We start from the raw sequence: 21398 nt of genomic DNA on the forward strand, positions 1-21398 counted from the left end.
GTGAACTGCCTTCAGTATTTTTTTCCAGCTCAAAAACATTTCCGCCAAAACAACATTTTGTTCATGCTCTTCCCTTCTGGGGCACAGCTGGACAGAGATGGAGGGGATTAGGTGAAGTCATACAGGTGCCTCATTAAAGGGGAATTTTCTGGGACTGGGGAGGTTCAGAGGACTGTAAGGAAGCTACCAACTCATTTGAAGGCTCTATTTTAATATATCTGGCACTGAAGACTCATAAGTATGAATGACGGCATTTGAATTGGTTTTTTATTTCATGTACTGAGATGTAAAGTGGTAACGTAGCTTTCCTTTATGCAAATAGATGCAACTGTTTTATAGTTGTCATGCTGGAACTGGACACTAAAATGCCACTAAATGTTAAATATTTGCTAAATCAGTTTTCCAGCAAGTGCTGATGACATTTTGATGATTCTTCTCTTCCAGTGCCATGTACTGTTTCTTTTAAGCAGACAGAAAACAGTTCCAGAATATTTCAAGGACAAAAGCAATCTGTTGTCTGATATAAAACAGCTACATTTGTTTACTAAATTTCATTTTGATACTTACTCAAGCAAAACCAATTTAAGCTAAGGTAACCTTTAAAGAAGAGAAATGAGCAAAGTATAATTCTTTGAAAGAATCACAATTTTATCGCTATGGCAGAAGGTCAAGGTACAGAGAAATCTCTTCAGAAAGCAAAGCCTGAAACAGGTCTGCAATAACCACAGCAGAAAATAATTTCAACTTAACAAGAAAGGACTTTCTTCTATCCCCAATTACCACTTAGAAAGTCACCTGGCTCATAAGAATTCTCTTTGAATGCAAATTCATATGTTCCTAAATTGAATGTGTCTCTACATATACTGGCAAATTTCCTGTTTACAAGGACACTTCCAGATTTGAAGATGGCAAATCTAAGATCTTTGAAAAGTTGTGGGGTTTTTTTTTAACAAAATTTATTAAGGATATGTTTCACCAGTAACTGGCTTTATATATAACTGTAAAATAACTTTCAGAAACTGCCATCAGAAACTTTTCATGATCTTATCCTGCCCTAAAATAGAAAGTTATTGAACTGCACGAAAGCAGTGATTTCTCAATATTAAATATGTGTGACCTATAATTAATTACTCTTCCTCAGCTACAGTAGCACATGGGCCTGCTCAGGCAATCTTATACATGCAGATAATCTCAGGCACCTCAACAAGCACAGGTGAAGGCCCACTGTTAATCTTAGGTATAAGTAGAAAGTGAACAATAAACTGATAATAAATGGCTTCTCAGGGTATTCACTTCTGTTCAGGAAGGGTTAGTTACCTGATTTACAATTCCTTTTAATACCTGCCATGTGCACACTGCTACATCTGCATGCTGTAGCATTGAAACACTTCCACTTGGGTGCACTTAATTAGCAATTCCTGTGAGAAATCAATCATCAGTTTAAGACAACAGCAACACATACAGCTCCCAAGGGTGAGAAAAGTTATTGCAGAAAGCAGCAGTTTTCAAAGTCTGTTTTTTCAATAGTAAAAGCAGGACACAGCAGGGAAGACCACACAACCCAAGGGCCAAGCTGTCCCTACAGAAGGACAACACAGTATTCCTGTGCACTATCTGTTGGTCATCTTCAGCGGCGTGGCCATCTTCTCCATTCCCTCTTCTTTGCCTATGTGTATTTCCCTGTCATTCCTCATTTCCAGGTGTATGAGATTCCCTGGTGCAATACTTACCTAGGATACTCTCTTCCCCAAAAGAAAGGCTTTTGCAGTTCTCCTGCTGGGAATCCTGCAATAGCAAAACCAGTAATAGTGAGGTCCCTAGTTCAGTACAGCTGAATAACAGCCCGAAGAGAGCTTGGATTTCATTACTTTTTTTGTTTAGGTTCAGAAGGTTTTGCTAGAGGAGCTTTCCCTCAGGTGGTAGTTACAGAAGGCAGTAGAGAGGATCCCTGAGAAGCAGCAGTCCCCTCTCCTTCAGGATCACAATGGCAACAAGATGCTGCTCTGCAAGAACTTTATTTTGTTCCACGGCTACACACAGGTCTGTGTGTGCAAGTGCATGTGTAGCTGTGAAAAAACACCTAGTGTTTCCTGTGAAGAAAATTACTTACAAGATTGCCCTCAGATGTTTTGACAGACCAATAGACAATATATAAGTAAAATGCAACAAAAATTGAGAAGATGTTAGCTTAGTGAGGCTTCAGTGCAGCAAGAGACATATGAAAGTGATGAAATGTAAGCCTAGTTCTATATAGTCTATGAAAATCAAAGAACTTAGGCACTTCAGTAAAGAAGACCTGTAAATTATTAAGGCTATAAAATCAGTCTAGCTACAGGAATTACCTGGCTGCTTCTGGTAGGCTAACAAGTCACCAAAAACCTGTCAGTAGAGACACTCTTGTAAGTAACGATCTAGTGATGTTGTACATAGGAACCAAAATTGCTCCTCAAATTCAAAGTCACAGGTCTATTTCTAATTCCTGGATGACATTTCAGTGCCAGGATTCTGTAGACAGTGGAGCTGAGCATGGTAACAGTTTAACAGCCCAAAGAACTGCTGAATAAAACAGACACCCATGGTCAAAGTTTTTGATTGCTGGTGAAAAGCATCATCCTACCAGGCCCAGATGTGGAATTTGCTGTATCATGTCAGGAATTCCCAACTATAAAGCACAGGCATACACCTACTTTGAAGGTTACCCCACAGGGACATCGACTTATCAAGGAAGAACCAGTTTCCTCAGATCATTTGCTTGCTTTCCTAGAAACCTCTGCTTCAGCTTATGGATATCTCTTCAAGAAATCACCTGGCCACTCAGTTCAAAACAAAAACCACAATCACTGGATTCTAACCCTATTCAGTTTTTTGTTGACAGACAGGACATGGATTTCTTTATCTGAGATAAATTGTCAGGCAAGATTTTTGTCCTTTCCTTACAAAGGCATTAAAGACAATATGCTGAGTGTAATTCATGTCAAATGAAGTGGCAAGTGGTGTGTCCTCCTGGCCTGCCCATCTGCCTTTTTCAGCTGCTTCTCCCTGGTTGTCTTGACTACCTATTTGCAATTAGCTTACAAAAAGTGTGTTTTTCAAACTTATTTCTCAAGATGCTGTTTTGTTGTCTCAAGCATGTTATCATTTGCTTTTCCAGTGCTACAGAACACAATTGTACCAACATCAAGGACAAAGCTTTCCTGATATAACTCTCTTTGCCTCCCAGAACACACAGAAGAGTATTTACTATGTATGTTTTTAAACATCTAACAATAATGGTACAGTCATGCAACCTGATTAAAATTGCTTGTTACTATACTAAGTTGAGAGCTGGTGTTAAGAGCTGGAAATCTAGTCTGAACTACATTGCCTGGTTCCTTCCAAATATTGAACCTCAAGAAAGGTTTTTGGTCATGCCAAGGAGACCATTTAATGAAGGAATCATTAGGGTCTGCTAATCCTGGATGATCCTCTCCCCCAACAGCAGATGAGAGGAATGGTGACCAAAACAAACAAATGAGCCCATACTGAAGATGGTATGAACCAAGGTAGCACAGTCACCCCACAAATCATGTTTGGGAATCACACAATATTGTGCACCTCACACTAAGAAGCTATTAAGCTCTTGTAAGGAAATGTAACTATTTTGTCCAGGTATAGGATTGTGTAGTGAATTTGCACTTGTCTGTGTGCCAGATAGAGGTAATATACATTATTTACAGTAAACTATGTGCAAACCTTCACTTAGGCTCATCCATCTAAGAAATATAATCTAAAGGTGTCTTCACAGGACATTGCTGAAACACAGTCAGATGTGGGTTAAGCCATGAGATAAAGTCTTCACTGAACGTCACATGAATGAAGGGGAAGAAGATCCAATCCTGAATCCGTACAACAGATTGATAATTATTTTACTCAAAATCAGGGTCCATTTTAGTTAAGACATGCCTGAGCATAGAACTGCTTGAAGGAGTGGTTTCTACTTCAGGGCAGCTGTGTGAAACACCTTTGTAGTTTGATTGCACTAAAAGAAGCTTAGGAAGCATTTTCGGGCCAAAGCAGAGTCAGAAGCTACTAGAATGTAATACACACTTTTTAAGAACTCAAGGAACTGCAATGTGTTACCCACAATAGGATATTTTTTCTTTTTTAAGAAAAAAAGTATCTAGTTTTGAAAGTGATCCTTGGGCACCTAGTAAAGTAAGAGTGTCCTATTCTCCAGAGATTAGTAGCACTAAATGAGGAGGGGTGCTTGTCAACTAGATTGCAGCCCTAAAAGGAACAGATTCAGAGTTGGCAACACAGGGCATCCCTCTGTATGCAATGTCTCCCTCAGGCAAGCAGCAACCAGATCATCCTTGAAGGAAACAGGGATAATAATGTCCTAGATCTAGAATCTCCTTGAAATTATAACATGAGATAGATCACCTAACAGTTTCTTATTTTGTGTTGTTTTGAACTCCTCAATTTAGGTAACTCCCTTGTGAAGTCTGTTTCATGCTTGCTTGGCATATTATATGTTAAAGGAATTAATGACAAAACTCAGAGAACTCATAGTAGGCTATAGAAGCAATAAATACTAACGGGATTATTTATATGCCACTGGAGTTCAAGCAAGCAAAGGACTGATCTGGAGGAGTAAGTCAGCCAGACTTCAGAGGATTTCACATCTTAAGGAATGGATACAGGCACTGGGAAAGTACTTTAAGCTGATACTTCACCATAAATTTAGCCTGTAGTGCATCTTTGCATGCTTTCTCCCTCTACACAGCCCCAGAAGAAGGATACAGGCTGAAAGACTCCCCGTACACTTTTTTGTAATGCAGGCTCGAAGCCCACACTCAAGGCCATTACTCACCAACAGTGCACAGAAAGAAAATTGTGTTGTCTTACTACAGACCTCACACAAACCTATCTGCCATATGTAGGACCTGGACTTCTGACTCGCCTACCTTCTTACAACCTACCTATGTTTGGAGCAATGTCATAGGACTGCAGCATTATTCTGAGATAGGCACTGGTATCACATACCACAAGAGCACTGGAGGTCTGTGGATAGCTGAGTTTGAGCTGTTACAGACAGCACTGATACCCTGCATTCGTGCATCTTACAGGTGGCAAGGTGGGACAGTCAGGCTAGATTGTCCTCCAGATGGACTTTGTGCAACCAACTGCAACAGTCCAGATGTTCTGGACTTCATACCTTTAAGCCCCAGCAGTTCAAAATGTTTTCTCTCCACCTGACTATCCATTTCTCTAGACTACTTAATCAGTTTGTATTTGAGAGTGTTAGGGGAGACAATGCTGGAAGTCATGCTAAAGTCAAGATGAATTACATTCATGGCTCTCCCCTCATCCACCAAGCTAGTAATCTCACTGTAGAAGGCTGGTCAAGAAAACTGTTTCCAGGATTTACTCCATCATGTACACAGGGACTGATGTGAGGCAGACCAGCTTGTAGTTCCCTGTATCTTCCTTCTCGAAGATAGCAGTGACATTTGCTTTCTTCCAGTTCTCAGAAACCTCCCTCAGACACCACAACTTTTCAAAGATAATCAAGTGTCCTCACAATGACATCAGCCAGTTCCTTCAGCACTTGTCAGAGCTGTTGGACAGCACCCTGTCAGACCCGATGGACTTGGGTCTGCCCAATCTGCTTAAATATTCCCTAACATTCTCCTCCATTGAGGGTAAGTCTCCTTCCAGACTTCCCCTCTCGTCTCAAGGTCCTGGGGTTCCTGAAAGCCAGTCTTACTAGTAAAGACTGAGACAATGAAGGTATCGAGTACCTTGGGCTTTCCCGTGTCATTTATCACCAGGTCTCTTGCTCCCATTAAGCAGTGGGACCACATTTTCCCCTAGACTTTCTTCTGCTGCTGCTACACTTGCAGAAACATTTCTTGTTGCCCTTCATATCCCTTTCCAGATTCATCTCCAGGTAGACTTCGGCTTTCCTAACTCCTGTGTCTGGACCCTCGGTCAGAAATCCTTTGCTGAACTTTCCTCTTATCTTACTGCTCTGGAACGCAGGGGCATTTCAAGCAGTGGAGTACATCTGGCTTACTTCAAATATTTCACTCTGAATTTATGCTGATCTTGAAGCTCTGACAGCACTCTTTACCTGCACAGGACTACTTTTAATTTAACCGAAGGTTTCTAGCTTCATTTTATCTATTATGTCATTATTCAGCCCCTCTCTGCAGCAAGGTCCTATAAAGCTTGTTAGAATGTATTTCAGATTTGAAACTTCTTTTTGTCCAATTTTACAGGGGCTTTACTGCCATTAATGAATCCATTTACCAGGTAATACCTTCATGGTATTATTATACACATTTTGCAGATGAACGCCCTGACGCTCAGTTATTTCACTGAGGAAACACAGCCAATCACATTTCATCTGATAGTTCACTGAAAGGATGCAAACTAATGGATGAAGTATACTAAAAACACATGGGAAGGCTGGCCAAATCATGAGCAAATTTGGAGTTCAAATCTAAATACTTCAAATTCTATAGTCAAATTACATTATTCAGTTATATTGAATGATATTTTTAACTGAGTAGGACAAGATCTAGCAAAGTCTTATTCGAAGTCAGTGCATTTACAATTTCCAATAATTAGTTAGCTTGTTTAAAGCAACTTCTGGCAGGCTAGTGAATCCAGTATGTAAATAACGGATATGGGAGACAGCTATGCTAAATTGTGTGATATACAAGGTACTCTGTCAATTGCTGTACTATAAATTCTCAGATATGTTTAAAAGCTTTAACTTGTATTTCAAGTGTCACTTGAATACACTTGAATTCAGATGGAGAGTTTTAAGGGGATAAGGTACAACCGGAAGACTAACTGCTGGTCAATAAACAAAGGATATTGAATTCACATTAGGAATTAAAAATGAAGACAACTAAGGTATTGGTTAGTTACCTAAAAACAGTACAAAGACAGGATACATTTGTTTAAAATGGTTCCACAGACTTCCATTTCAACAACTGAATCTCTTTCCAGTGCCTTTTGAGATGACAGACATGTAGAAATATATCGGATGCTGTAGAGCATCCCAGACACCTTTGAGCACCTATATGTAGATGATTAGGGTCAAATTCTCTCTCATTACACACACTTGAATCCTACACTTAATTTCAAGTTTTATACTGCATGCAAAGAGGACAGAAAATAAAAATTGTATAAGACACAGTAACTGTTCCATGTTAAGCATGAATACAAAGCTTAACTGTCCAAGGAGTACTAAATAAATTCATTAACAGATAAAGAGAAGTGGTAGACTTAAATCATAGGACTCAGCAACCTCTGGTTCAATTCTTGGCTCAGTTTCTGCTTCACCTGATAAGAGGTTCTTTGCTGCCTATGAAAAAGAGAGAACCCAGCATTTCCCAATCCCAGTGGGGCAACACAGGGAGAAACATGAGATGGTTTGTGGGGGCCAAGGAAAACTGTCTACTAAGGGACTAGGAAACCTGTGAAAATGCCTGTTTTTACATGAAACTTTAATCTTTATTTTCTAAAGGAACAAACTCACTAGATTCCCCAGAAAACAAAACAAAACACAAAAAAAACGCAACCAAAGAACAAAGAAAATGTTCTCCTATTTTATACTTGTATAGATAAGAATTTTAGGAAGAAGAAATAATGGATGTAAGGATCATACATTATCTCACCTGTGACTGTAATTAAATAAAAGACAATACTGGTCATTAGTAAATAGAGAAAACTGAAAATGAGGGCTCACAGAAGAACACTTAAAGCTTACTTAATAACAGGTCTCAAAAAGTGTTCAGTCTAAATCTCTTATGTTCATTAACCTCCTGGAAACTAATGGTGCACTTGAAACTACTTCATCAATAGCCTTCCAATTAGTCTAGTTCTTAAGGGAAGAGAAAGTGCCCCTAAGCGCAGTCCCCCTGTCCTCCCCTGGTTAAAGCACTGTGTGCAGTTTGCTGCCACTGTGTGTAGTTTTGGCTCCTCACAAGACAAGAGTTCTCCCTTGCAACTCAGCATCAGCAAACTGCCAGCATCAATATCTGCATGCTGCTTTCTATAAAGATGATACTTATTGGCTAACACGAGCTATCATCTCTGGTTTTCTCTATGGATGCTAATTTGAATGTAATTTTAAAATTCTGTTTTAGATTATATCTTCTTCCTGTAACATGTAATGAAGCCATTCTCTAAAGAGGCCTCTTGACTTTAGAGAACTACACTACAAGCACAAATTACTTAGAAGGAGCACGGGTATAAACTTACAGAGATAATATCAACAGTAGTTAATTATCGAATACATCTATTCAAGCTTATACCTCATGAATGTGTTGTTATATTTGCCTCAGTTCACTGTAAATTTCCCTTTTATTACTGTTCACAATCCACAAACATTACTTTTTTTGATATATTCTAGTGGCATACATATTTACACTTGGAAAAGAAGTTAAATACACCAGATGTCTAATGAGCAGTTCCCTTCTATCCTTAACACATTCAAGGGCCAATATTTTAGCACTGTAATGAAAAAAACCTTTTCTCACATAGAAGCGTGCTAGCATGCGTCGATCATTACTTGTATCTATTGTACCACTTGTATCTATTTTCAGCATAAATACAGGCTGGGTGATGAGTGGATTGAGAGCAGCCCTGAGGAGAAGGGCTTGAGGGTGTTGGTTGATGAGAAGCTCAACATGACCCAGTAATGTATGCTTGAAGCCCAGAAAGCCAACTGTATCCTGGGTTGCATCCAAAGCAGTGTGACCAGCAGGTTGAGGGAGGTGATTGTCCCCCTCTACTCTACTCTTGTGACACCCCACCATTCAGCTCTGGGGCCCTCAACATAAGAAGGACATGGACCTGTCAGAAGAGTCCAGAGGAGGCCATGAAGATGATCAGAGGGATGGAGCACCTCCCTTATAAAGACAGGCTGAGAGAGTTGGGGTTGTTCAGCTGAGAGAAAAGACGGCTTTGGGGAGACCCTATAGCAGCCTTACAGTACCTAAAGGGGGCCTAAAATAAAGGGGACAGGAATGTTTTACAAGGGCATGTAGTAATAGGATGAGGGGCAATGGCTTTAAACTTAAAGACAGAAGATTTAGATTAGATATAAGGAAGAAACTCCTTACTGTGAAGGTGGTGACACAGGAACAGGTTGCCCAGAGAAGCTGTGGCTGCCCCCTCCCTGGCAGTGTTCAAGGCCAGGCTGGACGGGGCTTTGAGCAATCTGGTCTACTAGAAGGTGTCCCTGCCCATGGCAGGGGGGTTGGAATTAGATGATCTTTAAGGTCCCCTCCAACACAAACCATCCTATGAGTCTATGATTTGTTGACTGCTCTAGAGCTCATTAAAATAAACAGAACCTTTTGGAAAGGGTTTTTGTGTTCCAGTGATGATAAATAATAAGATAGTATTCATGATGCTTAGATTATATGAAGAGTACTTACACGCTTTTTAGAATATAAAGGCAATGACATATACCTGTTGTCCCTGTTAAGTACCTCTAATTGAGGGGAAATTGACCAGCAAATGCAAAGGAAATTGAAAAATTATCCAAACTAAGCTTGAAAAAGCATTAATAACCATTATAAACATTAATAATTATTAATCTAAGACACTTTGAATTATGGAAAAAGAGGAAATAAATAAATAGAACTCATGTAAAGAGAACATCAGGAATAAACTTGTACAATAATAAGATAAATTATATGTATCACATTTTTAACACTGTTTTTTTGCAGCACATCTTACCTTGATACATCTACCATATTCCTCCATTGGAGATATTAAGAGAATTGTTGGCCATTCAAGTTATCAATAGTTTAGTAACGCAAATGAAATGATGCAACAGAAAACATAAGGATGTTTGCACTAAAGTATAGCAAATTTTGTTACCATCTAATGCATATGCAAGTTTTGCTGTATTCTTCCAAATCTAATAATTTTCTAAATCTAGTTTCTACTCTCTATTAATTTTCACTTTTAGTGAAAAAAGACCATTTCTTTCAAGTAATTGAGTAGTCAAGTTAAAAACACTAACAGCTTACCCATGTATGAAGATTGCATGGACTTGTATGGAGATTGCAGTGATTTCTTGTGTAATGCTTACATCAGTGTTACAGACTACAGAGACATAAGAATTTGCAATCCTTCCAACAGGAGTGTGTCAGAGACCTCCCTGTGCTCTGAGCACAGAAAGAAAAAGCATCTTCTTAAAGTTCAGAAAAGATCAGGACCTCCATTTTCTCCTCCACTTCTGCAGGTATTTAATGATAGCTTCTTTTCAGAATCCATGGTTGGTTCGAGGCACTGATGTTGCTTTTTCTCTAAATTCTTCCACTAAGCCTTTAGTGACTAATCAAGTTTGGAGTTGCTGTGGTTATGCTGATAACATCACACAGTACATTTCCATTTCCAAACTGAATGATCTTAATTTTCAGAATCAACTTTGGCACAAAGTATTTTCCAGTTAATGTAGAAGCTGCTTTCCAGAAACAATCTCTATTATGCATTTTAAAATTCTCATTTCTCAAATTCTCCTTCTTAGTAAACTCATTTACCAAGAGCAAAAATAGATGGGCCTTGAACACACTAAAATCCAGTTTGCTCACTGAAGAGCAGGGGCACTCAAGCAAATGAAAGAGCCTATCTGGTTCATTCTCTTATTTCCAGCAGTAATCAGTAGTAGATGTGTATTGTTCTACCTTCTAGCAATCACTAGCAGAGGGACCTGGCCTCCTGGGCTGAGTTTGTCTGTTCTTTCATACAGAATAGAACACCCTCTTTTACAGATCATCTGCTAAAATAGTGACCAGCACAGATCGTCCTAACATACCCTGTAACTATTCCGAAAGCAAGTAATTTGTTCCTACTGACTCTTCTTATCTCTAATCAGCCATTAATTTATGAAAGGACCCTCTTTCTTGTCCCATGACAACTTCCAGTTAATAGCACTGGGAAAGAATCTCATCAGAAGTGTTCTATGGAAATAAACATAGCATATCAAGCATACTTACTTGCTTTCTGAATTTCAAAAAACTCTAATAGACTAAGAAAGCATGATTTTTTTTTCTAAAAGAAAAAGCAAAAAAAAAAGTCACATTGACTCTTCCCCATTATATCATATTCACTCTCTCTTATTCATTCATATTGTTTCCTTCATATAGGGGTTAGAATGACTTTTTATGCAGATCCCTCTGGATTCTGTTTTGAAAATGTTAGGTGTTGGAAGTGTGAGAAAAGCTAAACAATGAGAAATCTATAAAACACATATTTCCTTGACATAGAGTGCCCAGAATACAGGACAGGATGGAGGTCCAGTGATTTGTGTTTGCCATGGTGCCAGGAGGAATGTGAAGTGAGGTGTAGGCTGTGTGGTCCTATTCTTTCTCTTTTCTCAAGGACAGATTTATCTCCTGCTCTACCTCTTTCTTCCAAGGGATGATTTTACGGTAGCCAGCCGGCCTTCTTTCTCATCCTCCCTCTTTTTCCCACAAAAACCAGCTGTTCCCCTCGCACCAAGGAATGTACTTTATCGTTACTCAAAAGATAATGGCTTGACTACAGTCCCACCCACTCACACAAGATAAATACTACCCTGAGTTAATACCCACATTGGAGGGACGATAATCCAACACCAAATTGGAGGGACAGATTGACGGGTTTGTGCTCTCTCCACGCCCCCAGAAGAGTTGCCTTTTGGTAAGATTTCCCTCGGCTACGCCGAGTGTTTACCCGGGAACTAAGTGTGTGTGATTGCAATCATTTTTCTTTTGTGTTGTGCTATATAGCCACCCTGCGATGCAGTCTGTACAATCTTAAAGAATCTGTAGATGTTGCATAAAAATAGACCATACTATTCATGAATCTGACTGCTTCTCTTGAATGCAACTGGACCTACAGCATATGGGCCATTCCTGCAGCTGGGTCAGACCTATAGTTACGGCCCTGTACTATTCGTGAACCTGAGTGCTTCTCTTGAATGCATCCAGACCTACAGCATATGGGCTGTTCGTGCATCCGGGTCAGGCCTATAGTTTCGGCCCTAACTGGCATACCTACTAAGAGATAATTCCAGCTGCCCCTAGCCCCCCTAATCTCCGAGGACCGTCTAGAATGTAAAGGGATTCACCTCATACCAAATTATTTCATCACCTTAAATGCAACAGAAAAAAAAGATTTGACAGTTGCCACATCTATTCTTCCTGTGCTAAAGCCACTATAAGTGATAAGCTATACATCAAAGCTGGTTGTTTGGCAATTTCTTGTCTAAGTTTCTTTGAAATACCTGGGAGAATATTATCTGGCCCTTATATTTGTTACAGTTTATTCTATGAATTTCTTCCAAAGTACCTTCTATTGACACTAAATTTGAAACACTTCCTGGGACTTACCTCCCATAAGAAAAAGTCTCAGGATAAGAACTTCCCAAACTCTTCCAATGCAAAGTATTATCTTATTTTTATGTCTTAAAGACTCTCTTATTTCAGTGTATTTAAAAAAAAAAAAAGTTTTATCATTAGTTCTTATGTTCTTAGAAAGATAATCCTCAAAATCTTTGTGGGCTTGATATATCACAACTTTATATTTAATGTGCTAGAGTTCATGCTTATTTCTTATTCTCGAACAACTCTCATTTGTAGATCTTTTTTTCTGTGTTTAACTAAGCCTTTAAAAATATCACAGTTTTTGTAGCATATCACCAGCCCCTACAGAGCTTTGTACGGATTACTACTGAAAACATGCTGCAAAGCTCCAACTTCTGGGTGTGGAAATTTGCCCAGATGATACATCATGCAATATGAGTACGCATAGGTTCACAATCTTCAGTGTCCCATAGTGCAGTGCTTTCCCATTGGCATTAATGGGAACTCAGTAGTGACGTGTCAAATATTTATCAGCAACTTCAGACCTGAGCATGTTCCTCCCACATCTCATGGGCCCTCTCCCCCTGCAAATCACACCAGCCAGAAGTGGAAGACTGTACTGTGCCTTTCTTTGAACCTTCCCTCCTACTGCACATCATTTTTAGGCATGATTACATTTGTACCTCCCTCTCAGGTAAGAGAGAGTTTTGTTCAGAGAGAGCCACCTAAATCCTTTTCTTCTTAGGAAGAGTCCTAAAAAGACAGTGAGCAGCACTACCCAAACTTCAAGATCAGATGCCAGCAGTACAAGAAGGTCAGTAGTTATGACAGAAAATACAATTGCCTCTACGCTCATGACTGATTGCTTACGTTTGACAGCTCTCTGCTTCATGACACCTTTAGACACAGTGAGTGTGAAATTTAGCTTAAATGACTCCAGTCTCTCATTACAGCTTTCTCTAAGGTATGATGGAAGAGAGGCTGAGCACTGAATGCTGCTGAAGCTTGAAACAACCCAATAAGAAAGAAGACATAACAGAGATGGTTCTCATTTTGTGCTAGCCGGACTTCCTCTCCATCCACACAATACCTCTGCACCAGCAGTGGTGGCCAGTGCTTAGTTCAGCAGGAATAACAGCTGCCATGCTTCGCAGGTATTCCAGAGCTCTGATCAGCCCAGAGAAGTCTGCCTCAAGTGCTCCCTCAGATGATCGACAAAAATGTGTCTGCTTAATGGTGGCAGCCCTCTAATTAAGATAGAGTTGTCTAGGCCTAAAACTAATTTTAACCAAAAGAACTGCCTAATTATCACACACACTTTACAAATGAGCTCACCTAAACACAAAAGAATTTAAGTGTGCGTTTGAAGGCAAAAACTGTTTACAGAAATCAGTAGGAGCAGATACCAGCAGACCCAGATTGTCAGTCCTCTGCTGTAACCTCTTCAGGTGACACATTCATTTTGTGCCTTTCAAAAACTACTTGCTGCGACCAAAAGAGATTCAGGAGAAAAAGCGGGAGTCACCCAGTGATCTTTGACATGCCTGTCCTTGGGGACTGAGACCACAGAGGTTATGGCAGCTGCCTTCCAGACCCTGATGGCACAGAAGAAGACTGATTTAACTTGCAAAGCTAATAAGAGCAAAGAGAAGTGTCAGGGTAAAGATAACGCTGTTGTACACAGAAATACCATTATAGACTTTTAAAGCTGGTTAGAAATTTGGCGTGCAAAGTCCCATTAAAGCAAATGGGAATGAACATCCAAATCCATACACATCTTTGAAAAACTCAGCTCTTTCACCTCATATGCTTCCAAACCAGGATTTATGCTCTCTAAAAATAACCAGTAACTAAAGTTAGCATAAAACAGGTTGTCCTGTACATAGAAGATAATTTCATGAAACTATACAGGTAAGAATTTTAACTTAACTACAGATACCACTCCTTGTCCTTGAAGGTATTGAATAAATAGTCTGGACACTACTTATTAGGTTTTCCGGTCTATATCACAGTCTCCTCTAGTTACATTTATTGCCACATATTTATTAATACTAGAGGACTGAGTTGTTATCACTTAAATAGTATATATTTATGAAGGTATGTGTATACAGGTTTTTGCTACAGAAAACAGAAGAAAAACATAAAGATTTAATAAAAGTGATTTAAGCTAACATTTGCAATGGAAAGAGTACAAACACAAGTGGTCACTGCAACTCAGATGACATGGGGTAACTCGTTAAGCAACAGTAATTCAAATTTGCAGGACCCCTTGGTTTTCCAGAACTACCCTCTCACTTAAGATGTCTCACAGCTGAATTACCAGATTTGAGCTTCTGATTTTCAGTCACAAACACACAAACCCTACAGGTATTATCTGAAGCTTGATACATACATTTCCCAAACAGGCACTTTAAAAGGAGGCTCAGAAGTCAGATACTCACTGATCTGGTTCGTAGATGCACTATAAAAAGCATTTACAGTAGTTGGGCTTGTAAACCACCTGTAGTAAGAGCAAAAGAAATCGTGTCAGTACACTTACACAACTTTATGAAAAAGCAAAGATAGAAAGTGAACTCAGTGGAAGGAAGCAAAAATGTCAAATACCTAGGATACATTAAAGTTTCAGTATTTCTCCATTTCAGCACATGCTACCTACACTTTCTAGGACCCTGAAATCTATTGTTTAATGGCTCTATTTTAAGTACACACAATCAATGAATGTTCAACAGGAGCAATTGTTAAACTTCCTATTACCTAATCTGTTTTATTATTAAGTGACTGTTTTGCTTGTGAGGTCTGTCATGCTGAAGAACTGAAGTTCACAGAGGCTGTAACACTGATAGAAGATGTGAAATCTCTTAAGTGTCTTTCAACATGTGTGGAGAAACTCCCTCTTCAAATGAGAGGAGAGCATTTAAAACAAGTGAAGTGGTTTCAGATGCTTTGCTGAACAACTACTTGAACAATTAGGATGATGCCAGCAACAGGGGCAGATGATTTCTGGGAAATTCAAAATAAACAGCTTCACGTTCTTTACCCTATACAATGAACATGGCCATCGTTGTGCTTATAAGCAAAGAGACGTCTTTTAAGGTAAAACAAGTTTCAAAAAGAATATTAGCATTTCTTCTCATAGTTAGGTTTCTCATACATACTAGAGGGAAACCTAGATTTGAACAGCAAATAGGATTTACAAGTATCTTTAGCCTAAGGTCATCTATATTGACAGTGGTTTCACCCATATGAGTGGAAAATCTCAACCGGCTTCAGCAAGATCCAAATCCCCTCAGATGAAACTCTGATATCAGCAAGTCCAAGATTTCACTTTATGATTTTATAAGGAAGAACTGAGATAAAAGGAAAAGATTATGCGCATTAGTGGTTAATTCATAATAAATTAGAAGCAGCTCTAGTAAATGTCCAAACAGGAACATCCCAATGTCTTTAGCAATGCCCTACTCAGAAGTTTTGTAAAGCCAAATGAATGCAATGCTTTGGAAAGTTTATTTCAAAGAGAAGAGGTGGGAGCTGCAAAACAAAGAGTAAGGCAAAGGAAGATCTATCAGAACATGCAAAATATGTGATGTCAGTGACATTTACGTACGCAATTTGCACTTTACAATAGCGCCATCAAATGAATGAGTTATCTGCGGATTCTGACTGTTTTTCTGGTAGCTGATGTCTTCATGTAAGCCATGCAACAAAGGGAAGAGTTTTAGAATGGCAGCATTCTGTCTTTTATTAATAAATTTATCTGCTTCTCTCTTCAAAGCTGAGCAGCTTATTTTACAGTGCAGCAACTAGAAAAACTAACTAATGAAAGCAAAGGGTGATGTCATGTAAATATCTTAACCATCCATCGCATTATAGGCTCTAATTGCCACAGATAACTCTCCCTGTTTTGTTTACTAGGAGATTCTGAAGGGGAGGAGCAGTGGGAGGTTGTTTTCTGGTGTGTTTTCTGTTTCCTCTATAATAAAGAGATTAAATGTTAGAGGTAATGTAGTGAGATAATGGAAAATTGAAGAAAGAATGCTTATGGTGAGAGGATAAAGAAAAAAAATAGGGGGCTTAATTAACTACATTTCAATTTCATGTTTGTTCACAGCAGGCATCAGCTGTTTTGAAGGATGAAAGCCAGTCATTTGCATGGTGAGACATGTTCTTCAGGCTTAGCAGTCGCTCTGGAGGACTCTGTCACTTTTTTGACAGGGAGAGACACACCTGAAAGGGACCCATCTGAAACATTCAACACTTTAATTCAGATTTTACTGTAAGTTTGAACAAAGACATGTAGCTGTGACTTCCACCTCTGCCTGTAGGTGGGGTAGATAGTCTCTTAGGTTTGTGTTTCTTTAGGCTACTGTTTTCTCTGCAATAACTTCCCTCTTGAGTTAGGAGTATAGTGTGCTACATTGCTAGTCATTAAGAGGGGTGACCAGGAACATTTACAATACAGGCAAAAGCTTATCAATTTATTTGATTCTCTGTAAAGCACAAACTGAATTTCCAATTTGTTCTCTCTACTTTCTGAGTAGAAGAAATAACTCAGGTGAAGCAGAATTCGGTGTTCAATGTCCAAGTAAGATTTCTTTTTATAAAAAATCACATTAACAAAGAAAATTAACTTTTGAATGTGTAACACACTTAGGCTGGTTAAAAGAGAAAGGTTGTACAAAGTTGCTAGAGAAGCTTGAATCTGGAAAATTTCTTCCCAAGAAAGGACTATAAAGAAAAACTTCTAAAGTGGAGACAATCTTCAAGGTGACTTTCAAAAATGTATTTCCTCTTCTCATCGTTAGTCTGTTTTATACATTTTTCCATGTAGAAACAGAGGATTAGCCTCCCAGGCCAGGCTGCCATCTCCTGGAGCTCTCCAGCAGCATCTCATCAACAGGCAACAACCTGCCCAGTGTTTTTCATGCCTGCTTTTCCCTTTTGGCATAAAGAGTTTTAACACTGTCCTTAAGGGCAACCAACCCAGAACCTCTTAGAGCAGCCATCCCTTGCAGCAAACCAAGAGCCAGGGCTTACAAGCAATAGTGTGTGGTCAAGAAACTGAAATAGGTCCTGGAGGAGACCCAGGAATCTTCTCATAGTACACCTCCTCTGTGTCTTCTTACAGGGTACTAGATGCCTACATCTCCAGCACTGAAAGTTGTGAAGTGAAGAAAGATTTGGCCAGGTCTAAAATACGCAGAGGGGATATCCTGACTTCAAAGGAGAAAGATTAATAATAATGAAGTGGTATGCCCAAGTAGTCCTCTGATGCTTTGCTATTTGCAAGTTATTGGTGTTAAGAAGGATGGATTTAATCACTGTTAAAAAGATGTGGGTATGTGTTTATATACACATACACATGTATGTATATTTGTGTGTATGAAGGTATATGACTCCATGGATAGATAAGCAAACACCCTTAAACCCCTGATTCTCTTTTATCTCTCCTTTCCACATGGCCATCACTTCCCCATGCATTGCCTTTCACCTCTCTCTGCTCTAGTTGTATCTCACCTGGGTTATTATAATTGCCTTCATGCCTGGTCCCTTTCCTCCAACACTCACCCCTTCCAGCCTTACCTCCTCCATCCAGTCCTCTTGATCCAGCCTGGGCTGCTTTGTGCATCATGTTCCTCAGCTCCTGCCACAAATCTCTTTCGTACATCTCTCTCCTTATACCTGAGCACTTTTTCTCTGGTTTGATAGAGCCAGTTGTGAAGGCGACAGCCATCTCTGCAGCCAGCTGTTAGGAGTGCAGCTAGCGTCTGAAAAGGGTGTTGAGACAGCAAGTTGCACTTCCCACAGCTGCGGTGCCCGCAGGGGAGCCTGGTCCCAGGGACTGGCAGAGCAGGCAGCTCTGGTGCCCAGATGCCATGTCACAGCTTCTTGGTACCAGTCAGGGCGGGTACATCCCCCCATCTGTGCCCTGAGCATTGCCTTGCCTGACTTCCTACATGCTCCTTTTTCCTCTAAGGCAGATAACTGCTAGGGAGGGAGGAAGCAGAACAGAGAACAAAGAATTTTGATAATTACTCCTTCTTGGGGGGAGTTTTTTCCTCTTTTTTGATTACAAAACCATTGAATTTCCAGAATAACTTATTTCTGCTCTGATATCCACACTCCCCCTTGCTTTATCAAACTCCTTTGTCTTGTGTCTCCCAGCTCCTCTGTCTGTCCCCCGATGGAGTTCCCCTGGTGCTTTGAGTGAACCATCATTTTGATTTTCCATTTAGTTGACTATGCTGAGGAAAGTGAGTACAGTTTGAAATAATATTGCTGAGAAATCTGTACTGTCTGCTAAATGAATATAGTGGTTTACCTTTTACATGTAATATTACTTTACTAGCTGGTAACATATTTCTTTAAGCATTCGTTTTATTATTGATCTTTCTCAGTCCACAGCTTGGATCATAATATCTACCTCTAAATAGAAATACTGTGCTAAAATGTACTGAACTAGAGAAAAGAAGAAATGAAGCAAACAGAAACAAAACCCCAAGGGTAATTCTCTATTAACTGTGTGCCAAGCTTCAGTGTAGACCAAAGATCTGTAGAGTTCTATGAAATATAAAAGCTTAAAAAAAAACCAAAACCAGAAAAATAAAAGAAAGAAAGAAAAAAGAGAACTGAAAGCATCACAAACCAGTAGAGTCCAATAGTTAAAATGTGGCAAGTGCTGATATTTTTCAGGCCAGATTTGATGTGCCTCAGACTGGTGGGTGGGAGCTATTGGTTTATTATAATACATTTTTTAAAAATTACTGGACGTGGCAATGACTCTGTGTGCCTTGGTACCCCTCAGCAGACAGCAAAAGTAGACAGTGTGACAGCACTTTCAGAGCTCTTTTCCATCACTGAGCAGGTGCAAAGGCAGAATAATCTCCCAGCAGGAATAATAATGACTGAGGTCTCAGGTGGGGATTACCCCCAGCAGTAGGCAGAGCATATAGCTGTGCTGACAAAGGAAATAGATCAAAAATCAGACTGGGATCTCCCAGGCCAGAATGTGCCCCTATGAATGACAAGAGCAGCAAGACAAAAGCGATGAGGGGGATGCTGTTAAGTAGCCCTTGAAATAAAATCGTAAAGCAAAACATGAGAATGTGTTCAATCTTGTAGTGGGTAACTGGTTAAAACCTTTATTTATAAAGCACATTCATGAGACAGTTCTCAGATAACAGCCCTTGAGGTGTATAGTCAGAGATCACCTGCCAGTTAATTTCTTTACAGGAGAGATTTCCCGCCGTGCCAAGAATCTACGTGGTCTGAGTTAGTGCTGCCCTAATGCAGTTCATGAGTGGGAGGTTGTTGATCACTTTTGTTATAGAGAGGCAAGTGTTTCACTGCTCTCATGGAAACTGTTGGTCTGAAAAGAACGCAGTGTTATGATCTAGCCCTGGCACCCAGGGCTGCAGGAAAGCCTGTAAAATCATACCCTAGGATTAACCATTGCAATGTCAGAGAAAGGTGTGATGAGAAGGTAAACTCTGCAATTAAAATCAAGCTATAAACACTCCTCAAAAATACGGTGCCAAATTACAACACTTTAACTCAGAATAGCCTGTGCCTGTCCTGCTGACACCCTCTACCTGCCTCACAGACAACACAGAGCCATCCCCAAAACAAGATATGGTTCAGTTTGAGTAGGAATTTCTGGGGCCCTAAGGAAATACCACCACAAGAGCTAAGCAGCCGCACCAATTTCGAAGTCTCTGTGTAGAAAGAGTAATTTTTAAGTAGCATGATTAGACTAATTAAGTTCTGTTTAGGTTTTAATTTGCATTTTAAGGATTTGATTACCCACCAGTAAGAAAAGAGACTGATTCTCTCATGTATTTTATGACAGTATGTGACACAATCTGCACTCTCGTGTTTACAAATAAATAAAAATAACAGATGTAAATTAAATTATGTTTTATTCCATATCATTGCTATCAACAGCAGGTAACTAACAATGCTGATTGCTCTTACTAATAATAACATTATCTCTTGCTAATGGTTCCATTCTTAGAAAATTTATTTTATAAATCCCTGCCGTACCGTTCCAAATTCTAACTGTGACCAAGAGACATAATCCATTTTTAATTGAGATTCAATTACCCTTTTTTTCATTAAATTAAGTTTAAGCTGCAAGCATATAACTACTGTGCATCAGAACAGGGATACCTAGAATTTACCAAAAAAAAATATCCACAGGAGTTTCTGAATAAGTGGGAGAGTTTACCCATAGGCTTTCATAATATGTAGCTGTGCATATAATTCTATTAAAACATGAATTAGATAAATTAAATCATATAAATTAAAATAGAAGATTATGTAAATTTGCCTTTTGTCTACTCACTCTGTTTTTGGAACTTCTTTTCTAAGCCAGTAGAAATCAGATTGGGCTGCGTATTTGCGAGTTTGCAACACATTGCCAAAATAGTCACTTTCTGTAAACTTCAGCTGCATAGATAAAGGACAGACATTTTTAAAGCATGTCCAAGGAAACAGAAGCTGACATAAAACAATCAGAACTTTTATGTTATACAAGATAATCACCTAATTTTTTTGCCATTATCAAACAAAGTAAAATTTTTACACTTGATAGGAAGAATATTTTGTGAGCTTGGTTAAAAACCAGTGGCTGGATGGATCTACATGAGGGACCAGAGCTTTGGAAAAGCTCTTCCCTGAGCAGAGAGGAGCTGAGGAAATCAGAAGTACCCAATGGTGAATTACAGACTGCACATTTCTATGACTGTTATTAAGACAGCCCTTTTCCCAGAAGGAAATAGGTCTATTTTTATTTTTTAAAGTGCATTTTAAAACCACTTTCAAAAATGTAACAAAGCCCCCCTTTTCAGTTTCTTTTGCATTTTATTACAAATACTTCATCCTCCAACTTTGGAGGGTTCTGCCACTGTTTTCTTACTGTTTTCTGGCATTAAATATTTACAGACATAGGGGTCCATGCTTCCATAAGCCTACAAATCTAATAATAACCCCCTCCAAACACACACACAACTAACCATCCATAAAAAAGGGATATTAATAGTT

At 39.3% G+C, this 21398-nt stretch overlaps 1 protein-coding gene across 1 annotated transcript in view; it reads right to left on the bottom strand.

Moving 5' to 3' along the window:
* Positions 1-21398, bottom strand: part of PHEX (phosphate regulating endopeptidase X-linked) — a 107439-nt gene that overhangs the window by 13608 nt on the left and 72433 nt on the right. The window contains exons 14-16 of the mRNA XM_074929758.1: positions 20701-20804; positions 14801-14859; positions 1731-1785 (exon numbers count right to left, since the gene is read on the bottom strand). Of these exons, the coding sequence (XP_074785859.1) occupies positions 1731-1785; positions 14801-14859; positions 20701-20804 (218 nt within the window). The remainder of the gene's footprint in view (positions 1-1730; positions 1786-14800; positions 14860-20700; positions 20805-21398) is intronic.

This window comes from Athene noctua, chromosome 1 (assembly GCF_965140245.1).
Source record: "Athene noctua chromosome 1, bAthNoc1.hap1.1, whole genome shotgun sequence".
In the NCBI taxonomy this organism is placed as follows: domain Eukaryota; kingdom Metazoa; phylum Chordata; class Aves; order Strigiformes; family Strigidae; genus Athene; species Athene noctua.